Source organism: Micromys minutus (assembly GCF_963924665.1).
Source record: "Micromys minutus genome assembly, chromosome: 3".
Classification (NCBI taxonomy): domain Eukaryota; kingdom Metazoa; phylum Chordata; class Mammalia; order Rodentia; family Muridae; genus Micromys; species Micromys minutus.
Window position 1 is genome coordinate 15,582,702 of NC_137972.1, and position 14,638 is coordinate 15,597,339.

Genomic DNA, 14,638 nt, shown 5'->3' on the forward strand with positions numbered 1-14,638 from the left:
CCTTGGAAGATAAATAAAACAAAATATTAAGTTCATGAATGGGGAAAATTTATTCTCTACAGGTATAATAAATCAGCATTGAAATCCTTGTACTCAACAGTGCTGCTGTTTTTTTGATTGGAGTAAGTCAATAAAATTAAGGAAAAGAACTTTAACACATGACTGGTACCAAGTGACAGACTTTCCTGTTAGACAGTGAATCCCTGAATCCCAATTGCAACACCATGACTGGCAGCATCTTTCAAACAAGAAACTGGATGTGTTCTGTTTTTTGTTTTTGTTTTTGTTTTTTTTTTTTGTTTGTTTTTTTGTTCTTTAGCTTCTGTTTTACAAAATTCAGCGGTATATTTTTATATACAATACCAAAATATCTGAAAGTCAATATCTGAGTGGTAGTTTTTCTGTCTTTGTAAGTGTGGTAGAGTCTATGAAATGATTTTAACTCTTGCTTTCCATTTATTTGTGTAAGACAGGCCAGGTCTTTGAGTGTGAATTTATCTTAACTCACTTCTAATGAAGAGAATAAAGCACTTTTTATAGGGATTTCATTCTTGGTATAGTTTGTTCTGTTGGCTTCATATAGGCAGAAATCTCAAATCATCAAATATATCTAAATTTCACTTTCTCTAAATATAATCATTTTTCTACTCAGAATCTTTAGAGAGGACTGAGCTGTGTGACAAGCATAGCTACTCTGGCCAAACCCAGTGGAGATCTGGTTCTTTACAATGCCCAAATGTAAATTTATGTTAAGGTGATAGAAGATTGAACAGTGAAGAGGTAGGTGGGGAAAGGCTAGGTAAAATGGAAGGGGAGGCAGTAGATAGAGATTGAATGAGGAAGAGGGGCAGTGACAAGATGGATGCAGAAGTGTATTTTTCCCTCATAGTATCTCTAGCTTGATAAGTAATATTATTATTATTTCTGAAGTATTTTTTTGGCTTTTAATCTCATGTAGAAGGGCAGTTTGTATCTTTCTCCATTGGATGGAAGATTATTGTGTAGAGGGTTTGTAGATTGAGAATTTTATATATTAACCTGTTTGATAATCTACCAGGATATAAAGTCAAGTTTGTGCCTGGCAGTGGAGAAAAGGAACATGCTAGGATGATATTATACACTGGAGACAGAAGCAATAGGAGTGGGGGTGCACAGATTGTACCACTTGGGAAGGGAACTATGTGGGGAGGGCAGTTTGCAGACACAGTGACAGATGCAGTGAGCTTGGTTCCACATTAGAGTGGATTCTGCTTAGAGAGACCGCAAGGTCAGTAAAAGGTTAAACCATCATTTGATATTTACTATAACACCCAAGTGAACTTCAAAGTTAATTAGCTCCTACATTTTTCTTAAACTAGTCTCGGAGAGATTTTGAACATATAAATATTTTTTTAAAAAGAGGACAGGGAGTTGTAATTAAATTAAGCTTTTCCTCAATCTTATCCTTAAAGCTACCCTGTTTGAGGAATAATTTGTTTTAAAACCATAAATAAAAGTAACTTCAGAAGAGAGAGCTTATAATGTGTTTGTATCAGTAAACCTCAAATAGTAGATATAAAAATAAGAGAAAATATAATTTATTATCATAGAAACTTTATATAAGAATTTATTCCTGGCCTTGACACTCTCTGCAAGAGGTTCTACCTTCAATCAAAGTCAGAAACATGACTCATAAGAAAAGAATATAGGTAAACTAACCTTCTGTCATGACTTGGACCCCATTGCAGAGAGGGCACCCCTGTATATAATTGTCCTGTGGATATTAATGACTTTGTTGTGCAGAAGAAGTCTGTACCCAATTTGGACAGCTGACATAGGAGAAAACCATCTCAGCAATTCTCATCAACACACAACAGGATGCTAAATTATGTCCATTTAGTTTTCTAAATTCAGAAATCAGTTCATAGTTCCTGAAATTCAAATTCTTCTACCTGGCCTTACATTCTACCTCATTTAGACTCAGTGATGCAGAGACAACATTGCAATGCATTTAAATAATTGAATTGGTTCTTACTTGCAAATCTAGCTTTAAGAGCCTCCTCATTCTTCAAAATGAAATGTGTATTCTGATAACCTGGGAGCAGTGGTTAGTTTTATAGATAGAAGATAGATAAGGAAAACAAGGAATCCTAAATCCACATAAAACCCAAAGAGAACCAAAAGTGCTCATTTCAAGTATATTTTTGCAAAGTTAAAATTTAAGGGATTTTTATTTCTTTTAAACTAATATTTACTTCCTGTTTGAAGAACTTCAGGGACAAAAATGGAGAAGAGTGGAAGATAAAGGAGGCAGAGTGACAGGCTAAAATTGTGATCCAGCTTAAGGAGAAGCCCCAAGAATGAACAATATTGCATAGGCTCTGGAGAGGCCCCAAAAGAGACCTACCCTGATGGCCCTTGGGAAGATCCAGCAAGCAGTTCAAAGAGTCACCTGCAGATATTTGCATACAGCCAATGGACAGAAGATGCTGACCCCTGTTGTTGAATTAAGGAAATGCTGGAAGAAGCTGAGGAGGAGTGTGATCCTTTATGAAGACCAACAGCCTCAACTAACCTGGACCCTGTATATCTCTCAGACACTGGGCCACCAGCCATGCAGCAAATATCTACTGATATGAGGCCTCCAACACATAAACAGCAGGGAATCGTTGGGTCTGTAGTCAGAGAATATCCATCTCACCCTCAAGAAAATACAGAACCCAGGGAGTGGGGAGGCCAGATAGGTTGGTGTATGCTAGGTATAGGGACATCCTCATGAAGATGGTGGTTGGGAGTAGTATGTGACATTGAACAGTTATAGGTGGACTGAGAGGGGAATAAAATATGGACTGTAAAAAGATTTTAAAAATGTTAATAAACTTTAAAAAATTACTAAATGTAGACAGTTTTGGTGATTTCTGATTCTCTCATTGATATGCTCTAATGCACATTTTAACAACTCTGTTTGAATGGCATGATGTGGAATTAAAACATGAATAACTACTTTTATTTAGTCCATTGAGCCTAGTGTAAGAACTGAGTCTAAGCTTGAGGCAAATTGACAGACTATTGTTGTGATGTTGTCTTTAAATTGAAATTGCCACACTGAGAAGGAGTAGAGAAGCTCATATGACCAGAAGACCAACAATGTTAGGAAGTCTCCTAGAATACACAAGGCACAAGTATTTTACCCAATTTTATTTAAGCAATAACTTCCACTAGGATTTTAGAATGATTGATTGTGAAACCAATAACAAATATAAAGAACACCAACAAAGAAGCCTCATGGCTCCAACCACTGGTAAAAATAATTGCAAATGTAGCCCGAATTTAATAAAATACCTTTATTTCCAGTGATCTATAATTCTACATTATACTACACATTTATTCTCTAACCTTTTATTCATATATTTTGTATTATATGGTTACATTAATTTGTCTTTTCACAGCATGTTATGGATATTTAAACACATAATATAGTGCATAAGTCATAATATCAGAGATAATGGTTAACAAAAAAATTGTAAAGGTTTGATATATTTATATTTAAGTGTGTTACAAAATTAAGAAATATCCATGTAAACAAACAGCTTATTAGAAATAGTTTTAGTCACTGATAATTGCAAAAAAAGTTAAATTCAAGCAGTCAAAACAAAAGAATACTTAATATATATTTTTTCTAGACTATACAACAAAATCTATAGTATTTTAAAGATCTATAGTTTCCACATATTTGGCCTGAATTTCTGCCTCCACATTACAGAGAGACAGGTTGGTTTCAACTTCATGTCTCCTAGAATCACAATATATGAATGGAAAGCAGGGAAAGCTGTATTTGCAACCTGACAAAGTAAAACAAAAAGATTTTTCTTCAGTATTTTCTGATTCCAAATTTGAACTATCACAGACAGAATGAAAATAGAATATAGTAGAAGAAAAGCAATCACGATTTTCAAGGCTTTGAAGTGGGCCTTGGTTCTGGCATCTCTGCTTCCTTGAACATGCTGTTGCATCTTCTTCTGATGTGTCCACAGGGAGAAGATGAGCAGGAAAACAGATGACAAAGACAAAACAAAAGGGATGGACAGGAAAATAATGTGCAGACTAAACAAATGCCTTTGACAGTCTGCCTGATAATAGGAACTGAAGCTCCTTGATGTGTTGTTTCTTTGATATTCATTTATACATATGCTAATTTCCATGTTAATTACGAAAGTATTTAAAATGAGGAAGACCAGTGACACCAGAAGTGTAACTGAAACTACATTTTCAACTCTCCACTTTAGATAAAGAAAAAGAGAGTTAGAAAAATTGGCTATCTTGAGAAAGTAAAGAACACTGAGGCAGGTAGCAAGCCAGATGTTGAAATGGTTGGCTACAATCCAAACATTATAAATCACTTGTATCATTTTTGAAGCTGTATTTAAATCTGGACATAAAAAGGAGATGACTAAAGTTATAAAGAAAAGACAGAGATGAAAAATTCTTGATATTGCTAAAGCAGTGAGGATTTGATTAACTAATGACATTTTCTTTCTCTTAAGCCAGTCCATAGAATGTAACAGGGCCATGAGCACATTTCCTATAAATCCAATTATTATTTCAACAAATAAAATTATTGTAAGTGTACTGTGAGAGATAACAAATACTGTCTTCAAAATATTCTGCATTTTATATATTAATTATAAAAAATTGATCATATGTCCATTTGATATATATTTTTAAATATATTATTTAGATGATTTTGACCATTTTTACATTGATTCTCATATTATGCCTTTTCTTAACTCTCCCACAAACACTAACAGAAGAACAAACATACAGGTTAGACAGAGATGGAGTTTGAATTTCTTTCATGTAAATGTGTCTCCTCACACAGTTCAAGGGTGCCTCAGAAGAACTGCTTTGCTCACATACAGCTCCTGTAATGTTTTCAGAACAATGAAGAAGGAAGGTTAGAAACTCACATGCTTGTGTTAAAATAAAAAGATATTAATTCCATCACTTACTTATGTAGCTTTAAATCTATGTGTTTTTTATGATTGTGTTACATGCAAAACACTTTCTGAAAGTCTCACATATATAAAAAACAAATAATTATTAACAGACATGAAACTTTCTCAGATATAAGGATATATGTACATACAATTTCAGAGACCTTGTGATATGAGGTTTTCACCTCTTACATCCTGATCCATTTGACAATGTCAAGAGGTTCTTTAATCTTCCAATATTAAGTGGTTTTAATGCTATTGCCTTATTATTTTACATGCATAAATATGAATACACAAGGCTCACATGTAAGTACCTATTCATTGATATCCAAATATTTTTTCTATAATATATTCACATTAATCAGCATTTATTGTCCAGATAGTCCATGCTTAGTAGTGTACAAGTTTGTCAGGTCATATTTTTGATATAATTTAAATGTTACCTCATGCAATAGGTCTCCTCTATTCATGAATTTAAGAAGGAAAACTCTTCTTTTGCTCTGTCCAGTCAAGAATGAAAATTAGCTAATCCAAAAAGCAAGACACTTCCTTATTTCTGTCCTTTTCTTTGACTGGTAAAGCAACTTCATAAATTAAGAAACGCAATCAGACTGTGTTCAATTCTAGTTACCTGCCTTCATGGAACTCACGGTCACCAAAGCAGAAGGAGGATGTCATACAAGCTGGGAAATATGAACAATGGGTAATTTGATACACTGGTTCCGTGTCTAAAGAGTAATACAGGATTTAATAAAATAAATTTAGAAATATTTGCCAAATGTAGTATAGATGGCAGTGAAAAACATGAAGTGGTTTTGAACCTTTAATATTGGTTTATTTAGTCCCTGATGGAATACTAAGTGAAGAGTTAAACAATTTGAAGACTCAAAATTACCCATCATTTACATGGTAAGATCCATCCATGTACATAGAGAGTGGCACATAACAAGGAAACTTCTGACAATGGAAAAACACACATACCTTCAGTGTAGAGGAAAGATATTCCAGGTGGCTTGCCTCCTTCCAGGTAGTAAAATGAGTTCAAGTTTGAAGAGAAACAAATACAAAGAGGACAAGGGGTGGAGCTAAGTGGAATGGGTACTAATTGTGAGACTCCATGGGCTTTAGAGATAGCCTCAGGACTTGGATTTCCAGCAAGAATTACAGTCACCTCCATGAAATCTTCTTGATAATTTTCATTCTGATTTGGAATCCCACTTCAGCTACAAAAGACAATTAAAAGTCAGCCTGAATTTTTGAAAATAGAAAATACCATGCATTAGAAATGATGCACTTTAACAGGTGTCAATCATTTGTGAACAAATTAGAACTTTCTTTAAATGTAAGTGCCTCAGAGCAAACTGCCCTCACCCATCACAAAGCCAGTTTTACTCAAATAACTGTTGTATTGTTATGTTTTATGTTATTTTTAATTATTGCACTTGATACACTGATTGCAATAAATTCAAATATTCACAAAAAGTTTTAATTATCTACAATATATTTTTTTATTTCATGCCATAGTTAGTTTGCACAAATGGTATTTTGAGGTATACATTCCTATTAATATGTACTTATAATATTAAAAGGGTATCAGACATCTGAGTGGGTTCCAAGAGGCTCCTAACAACTGCGTCATGTGGAAAGTAAACACTTAAACTTACAAGATGCCTGCACTGAAGTTTATGCAATGCCCTCCAAATTTATAGCTCTAATTGCTGTCACCAAACTTAGTCTGAACTTTTAGTGATGTAGCTGTAGTTGATTCATTTATGTTCTTGTCATTAACCCTTCATACATATCCCTATTAGTAATGACATTAAGACTCACTGGGGTGCCACATTGAAATTTGGAACTTTAAACTGTCACCAGTTTCATTTTTAGGTTAATGGATGTTTGTTCCTGTCACCTCCACCAGGAGTACTGTCACATAACAGAACTTAAATCTATCTGAATGTGGTTGGTAACTCCCAAGACTTTATGGAAAACACACTACGTAAGTTTATGGAAAAATGATAATACATGTTAGATGTACTTAAGGAGGGGTGGATCTAGGATGACTTAGGCGATAGGAATATGTAGATACTGAATATATAAAACTTGCAAAATAACAAAATATTTTTCAATGATAATTTAAAAAAAGATACATGTACAGATTTTTAAAAGCATTTTGTAATAACACTATATGAACATAGTTTTGTCAGTACTTGATTTTTTTAAAGGTATGATAGTATGCATTGAAATCTTACTAGTTACTATGAACATAAAGCACATGTAAAACTAAATGTAACATGAAAATAGTCAAAGTTTTCTTGGTGTGTATAGATTGAACATAATAATTTTTAAATACAAAAAATTATCACAACGCTATCTTCTTAGCTCTTGAGTTATTAATGATTTAAGACCTAGGTGGGTGACCTAGAGCTACTCTGAGTGGGTGCTATACAATTGTTGCTTTTTTTTCGAAGAAGCACCGAGGCTTCTACTTCTTGGTCTTTTATTCTTTGAGCTTGCTGTGGTCTGTGAGTTGTTTCTTGGGTATTCAGAGCTTTCTGGGGCTAGTATCCAATTAACATTGACTGCATATAATAAAATATTTTTAAACCATTGAACAACAGTTATAGTAGGTTAATTATAAAAGCTCCAATGATCCTCCTGTAAACTTAAATTTTCCTATTTTGACGTAGGAACAGAATTTTACTTGCTAAACTGAAGACCACAAAAATTATGTATGGGTTGGCAAAATTGCAGCATACAGTATGTTTCTTTTATATGCTAGGAATGAGATTTCATCTTAAAGCTGAAGAAAACAGAGCATTACATTAATGAACAGGGGCAAATTTGTTTTCTTAGAAATAATAAGCCAGCATTGAAAAATTTGTATGTCACATTACTGTACTTTTCTGTTCCATGTTAGTCAATAATTAAGGAAAAGAACATTAGCACATGACTAGAAATGAAATGATGATAGAATTTCATGATAAGACATAAATCTCCATTGCCTAAGCCTTTACAGGCAGTATCTTTCAAACAAGAAACTGCATGCACACTGTTTCTTTGTTTTAAGCTTCTGTTTCACAAAAGAGCAGGGGGAAAGTTTTCTATTTAATGCCAAAAGACCTGAAAATTGACATCTGAGTGTTATTTTTTTCTCTCTAAATAAGTGTAGTAGAGGATCTGAATAGGAGTGCCTCTTGATTTTCATTTATTTGTGTAAACCATGCCATGTCCTTGGGTGTGTGCTTGTGTTAATTCACTTCTAAAGAGAAGAGAACTGTTGTAGTTTTGCTAGATTGGGTAGGTTCTCTAGCCTAAAAGGTCTTAACCCTTTACGTTTATGTAAATTTTTGTTTTTCTAACTATGATGAGATTTCTAATCAGACCCTTTGAAACAGTATGGGCTATGGAATAAGACTTGGCTTTGCTGGCTAATATCCCATGAAGATCTGAAGACTGTCAATGCCCGAGTAAACTTTAAAGTATGTTAACCTCCACATTTTCTTCAAAATAACTGCAAGGATTTTTGAAAGCTTTGAAAAATAAATGGAGGCAGTTGTATTTAGTTAAGCTGTGCCACAATCTTGGTATTTAAGGCTACCTTACTGGAGAATTTCATAATAGATAATAAATACATCAGAAGAGATACATCATGCGGTGAGTTTATGATTCAACATCTACCAAAACACACAAAAGATAGAAGCAAAAGCAATATTTTTTTATTTTAGGAACTCCAGTATGCAATTTGGTTATGCTGTGACAGTCTTTTTAAATCTCCCTACCATTGGCTAATGTCAGAAACATGCTTGGAAACAAAAGACTATAGGTAAACTAACCCCTTGTCATGAGTTGGAATACACTGGATAGAGGGCTCCCATATACATTTTTTTCCTGTACATCTTAATGACAATATTATCTTGAAGAAGTCAGGACAAATTTTGGACAGCTGACATAAGAGAAAGTAACTCTCATAACCTCAGGACAAGAGACTCAACTGTAGATCTCTAAACTCTGAGATAAATTCTTGCTGCCTGATATTAGATGACTCAGTCTTGTTATTTATTTCCATGATGTTTGTCCTTATCCTCCACTTAAAATCTGGAGAAACATGTTCTACTGCTGGCACAAGCCTTGATCCAAGAACTCAGGAGGTAATAGCATGGAGGTCTCTGGTTTCAAAGGCTAGCCTGGTCTACAGAATGAGATCTAGGAAAGCTAAGGGTATAGAGGGAAACCCTGTTTAGAAACAAAAAAATCCAAAAGAAGAAATCAAATGAAAAACAAAACCAAAGCAAAACAAATCAAAAAAAAAAAAAAAAAACTCTCCCATTTAACAACAAATTCTTCCTGCTTATTTTAGGCATCAGATCTATATTAGAAATCCACTAAACCACAGTGTATTTTTACTAATAACCAGAAACATAGTTGTTATATTTCTGTGATTTATATTTTTCTCCTCCTAGAACTGCAAGAGTTGGGAAAGGGAAGGATCTGTGACCAGGCATATTTCTCTGTATTCTATATTATACCTCAAGATTGTGAGTCAGAGCTCTAGAAACATATTTGATATGAATCCAAGTTGTAAACCTGGCCTTTGATTCTACCTAATCTCAGTTCCATGATGCAGATACAATACTGCAAAACATTTAAATCATTAAATTGATTTTAATTGCAAGTCTAGTTTTAAATATCTCTCCATTTTTCAAAATTTAATATGTATTCTGATGCTCTAGGAGTAGGTATTAGTTTTATAGACAAAATATAGTTAAGGAAAACAAGGTTCATAAACAGAACTGAGAAAAAACAGAACAAATGGTGATCATATTATATAATATAAAATTAGAAGAACTTTTTTCTTTTAAAATGATATTTATTAAAATTGAGATTTGGGTATACTTATGCCTCATTCATTCCTTCTGTGTTTATGTCAGTATGACTATATCTCTGAATGCCTGCTTCTCTCTCTCTCTCTCTCTCTCTCTCTCTCTCTCTCTCTCTCTCTCTATCTATCTATCTCTATCTATCTATCTATCTATCTATCTATCTCTCACCTTCCACCCTCATGTCTGAATACACTTAAGTGAAATGGGAGTTTCTGTTGTTGTTATTTTCCATATTTATTTTGTCTGTAATCATATCAGGTTACAATTATACAAAGTCTCTGGATAAAACAGTTCATCTGAATTGCCAGGATGTTGGAACCTTGTATCCCTCAAGCCTTTCTTATATCTTTCTATGTGCAAACAGTAGGATTAAACCTGCCTTTTGTTGGCCATGGTACAGGTGAGGTCGAGGCTTTGGTTGAAAGAATAGAAACCTTGAAGCCTTCCAACCAATTGATGAGATGTAGTGTGATTATTAGTAGGGTCTGTAGAACTTTATGCTTTCTAATGCTTTTAAAACTGGACTATGGTGGAATTTTTGGGGTTCTGGGCATATACCCCAGAGACACTTTAATACACAACAAAGATATATGCACCACAATGTTCATAGCGGCTCTCATTATAATAGCCAGAAGCTGAAAGGAACCCAGATGTCCTTCAGAAGACAAATGAATACAAAAATTGTGGTACATATACACAATGGAATACTACTCAGCCACCAGAAACAATGACGTAACCAATTTTTAAGAAAATGGCTGCATCTAGAGAAGATCATCCTGAGTGAGATAACCCAGTCACAAAAGAACAGACATAATATGCAGTCACTGATAGTGGGATGCTAACCCCAGAGGCTTGCACTCCCCCTGAAACAACTCACAGACTGTATGAAGTCCAAGAAATAAAGAAAACAAAAAATATACATATATTCACAAAACAAGAAGACTTTGACTATTTCCATGTTGCGTTTTGTTTTGCATGTACTTTACGCTTATTGCAACTAGTACGTTTTCAATGCATACTGTCAAGCCCTTGAAAAAAATCAAGTACTGACTAAAAAACATATTCACATGGTTATATGTAAAATTTATTTTAATGTCTGAAAAAACAGTACTGACAAAAATGTATAATTTTAAGCAAAAAATGTTTAAAATCTTTACATTTATCTTTGTTTTGCAAAATAAAGTCGTTTAAAAAATAAAAAAATTAAAAAAAAAACTGGACTATGTGTAAATTTTAGAAAGCATTCTATTTCAGCCTATTGAATTAGTGATCATTTTCCATTGTAAACAAGTACAAAATATATAAGAAAACCTGTCTACAGAATTCTTTTAAGAATATTTTATAAATCCTATGCAATCATTCAAACTATGATTAACATTTTCAGAATTATAAAGCTAGACATAACAAATGTAAATGCTTGTCTATATTCTGCATAAGAACCTTTTGAGCTATATATACATTATGGTAAGCTGTTAACTTGCTTTAGTGAGTTGTTTCTGTTCTTTGCACCACTTAGATGTATTTAATATGTATTTATCAAGTTTTTAGTATTCTGGTAAGTTTCCCAATTGCATTGAAACACATATATGTGTATATAGAAGAAAATTTAAATGGATTCAGTAGGTCTTATGAGTGTGTGGCTACATGATAGTTACTTTAAAATCTCTTAAATTTCAAAGCAGGTAGAGAGACAAAAAGTATAAAGCTAGTGAAAATAAAATAAATTGAGTACTCAGTGTGTGTGTGTTTGCATATTTCATTCTTACAACTGAGCATTACTCAATGATATATTCATAATTTTGATCTCATTTTCACATTATACAAGAGTCTACCAGATCATTGAGAAACCACGACAAGAATATGTTGTATAAAAAGTAAATTTTCAATTTTACTGCCAAAGGAACTGAGTAATAAATGCCATCACCTGTGTACAGATTTTCATGAGCCTCTAGATAGAAGAGCTAAATCTAATATTTTCAAAGGTAATGTTAGGCTATCCTCACAAAGTACTGCAAAATGGGATAAATAAGTAAATCTGTTTCTCTCAAACATTCATTATTAGGTAAATAAAAAAGACCTCAGAGATGGAAAGATCTCCCATGCTCATGGATTGGAAGATGCCACATAGTAAAAATGGCCTGTGTCCCTAAGGCAATCTACAGATTCAATGCAATCCCCAACAAAATTTCAACTCAGTTCTTCATAGAGTTAGAAAGAGCAACTTGCACATTAATTTTGAATAATAAAAAATCCAGAATAGCAAAAACCATTCTCAACAATAAAAGCCTTCTGGGGGAATCACCATCCCTGACCTCAAGCTGTATTACAGATCAATCTTGACAAAACTACATGGTATTGGTACAGAGACAGGCAGGTAGATCAATGGAATGATATTCAAGACACAGAAATGAACCCACACACCTATGGCCATTTGACCTTAGACAAAAGAGCTAAAAATATTCAATGAAAAATTAACAGCCTCTTCAAAAAATTGTGCTGGTTCAACTGGCAGCCAGCATTCAGAAGAATGGAAATTGATCCATTTTTATGTCATTGTACAAAGCCCAAGTCAAAGTGTATCAAATACCTCCACATAAAACCAGGTACACTGAAACTATTAGAACAGAAAGTGAGGAAGAACTTATAACACACCGGGGAAAGAGAAAATTTCCCGAACAGAACACCAATGGCTTATGCTGAAGATTAAAATCAACAAATGGGACCTCATGAAATTGCAATGTTTCTGTAAGGTCAACAACACTGTCAAAAAAAACAAACAAACAAACAAACAAAGAACAAAAATTTTGGAAAATATCTTTACCAATCTGATAGAAGGCTAGTATACAATACATACAAAGAACTCAAGAACATAAACTCTACACAATCACAGAATCCTATTTAAAATTGGGGTAGAGAGCTACAGAGAAACTTCTCAACAGAGAAATGTTGAATGGCTGAGAAGCACTCAAACAATGCTAAACATCCCTAGTTATCAGGAAAATGCAAATCAAAACAACCCTAAGATTCTACCTCACCCCAGTCAGAATGGCTAAGATAAATAACTCAAGTGAGAGCACATGCTGGTGAGAATGTGGAGAAAGAGGTACACTCCTACACTGTTTGTGAGAATATAAACTGATACAACCACTCTGAAAATCAGTCTAGCAGTCCCTCAGAAAATTGACCATGGTACTGCCTAAGGACCCAGCTATACTACTCCCATGCATATACCCAAAAGTAGCTCCAGTATGTAACAAGGACTCATGCTCAACAATGTCTATAGCAGCTCTATTTATAATAGCCAGAATCTGGAAAGTACACACATGTCATTCAGCAGAGGAGTGGATACAGAAATTGTGATACATATACATAATGGAGTACTACTCAGCTATTAAAAAAGTTTATAGAATTTCTAGGCAAATTGATGGAACATGAAGCTATCATCCTGAGTAAGGAAACTCAGTCAAAAAATAATACTCATGGTATGAACTCACTTATAAACAGATACTATTCTCCCCACCCCCAAAATAAGCTCAAATTACCAAAGAAAAAATCAACAGAACTTATGAATCTCAAAAAGAAGGAAGACAGGAATGTGGATGCCTTAGTTCTTCTTAGAAAGGAAAACAGAACAGGGGAGAAAATACAAGGTTAAACATAGGAGCGGGTATTGATCTACAGAGACTGCCTCACATGGAGAGCCACCCCATATGCAGCCACCAAACCCAGGCACTATTGCCGATGCCAAGAAGTGTTTAATGGCAAGAAACAGACATGGATGTCTCCACAGAGGCTCTCCCAGAGTCATATAGATACAGATGAGGATGCTTGCAGGTAAACATCAGACTGAACTAAGGGACCTCAGTGAAAGAGCTAGAGAAATGAAAGAAAGAGGTGAAAGGTTTGTGCACTCATGGGAAGAACAACATCAGCAACAGCCAAAGCAAAGAGGTGGAGAGGGAGATTGGGAGAGGGAGCACCATCATGGAAGCAGGTTGAGGGGCAGGAGGGTGGAGAGTGGGAGAGGGGAAGGGTATACCATTTGAAATGTAAATACAGAGAACATCCAAGAAAATTGAAAAATGGAAAAAAGGGAGAAATAAAATAGCATTTACTAAAAAAGATATAAATGTTTATGTCAGAAACTAGGTACTGAAATGGAAAACACAGAGTATTTCAGGTAAATTACTGTTTCTTTTTCATTTACCTGAAGGAATTTTGACAAAAGGAAATAAACAGTATATATCTTAAAACTTATCTACACTGCCCATATTAGAAGGCAACATACAGGGCATTTACTGGATGTTAGCATATTTTTAAAGATGAACTAAGTTTGGAAGCACAACAAAACACTGCTTATTGAAGTTCTCCCTAAAAGTAACTCACACTAAGTAGAAAAGGAGCTTGGGAAGAGATTGACAAGCAAAGAAATCAACAGTTTCTCACATTGTATTTAGATCATTTAACACATGAGAACAAATTTATGTCAGCCTAACAGTGTCTGCTAGGTTATATTAAATAAATCATGTAAACATCTGGGTAACATTTATTAAGACTCCTCCAAAATACAAGGAAAACTCCCACTGAGAGTAATTTTCATTAGACACTTAACATTGCTGGTTTCAGGAAAAATGTCTTTCAGTGGTTTAAATAATGTAATGTGTTTTCCAATGTGAGACCAATAGATAGAAAAGGTAGACTTAAATTATCAGCCTGATTAAAACCTGGTGGAGGGGTGGTTTTATAAGTATAATTTAAATATAGAGCTGAAAAAAATCAACCACG

General features: G+C 34.1%; 1 protein-coding gene across 1 annotated transcript; it reads right to left on the reverse strand.

Moving 5' to 3' along the window:
• Positions 1 to 3,695: 3,695 nt before the first annotated feature.
• Positions 3,696 to 4,649, reverse strand: LOC308418380 (taste receptor type 2 member 117-like; the record flags this gene model as incomplete). Its single annotated transcript, XM_080913736.1, has 1 exon — positions 3,696 to 4,649. One exon carries the CDS (start codon positions 4,647 to 4,649, stop codon positions 3,696 to 3,698), a length of 954 nt encoding a protein of 317 aa, XP_080769862.1.
• Positions 4,650 to 14,638: the final 9,989 nt, after the last annotated feature.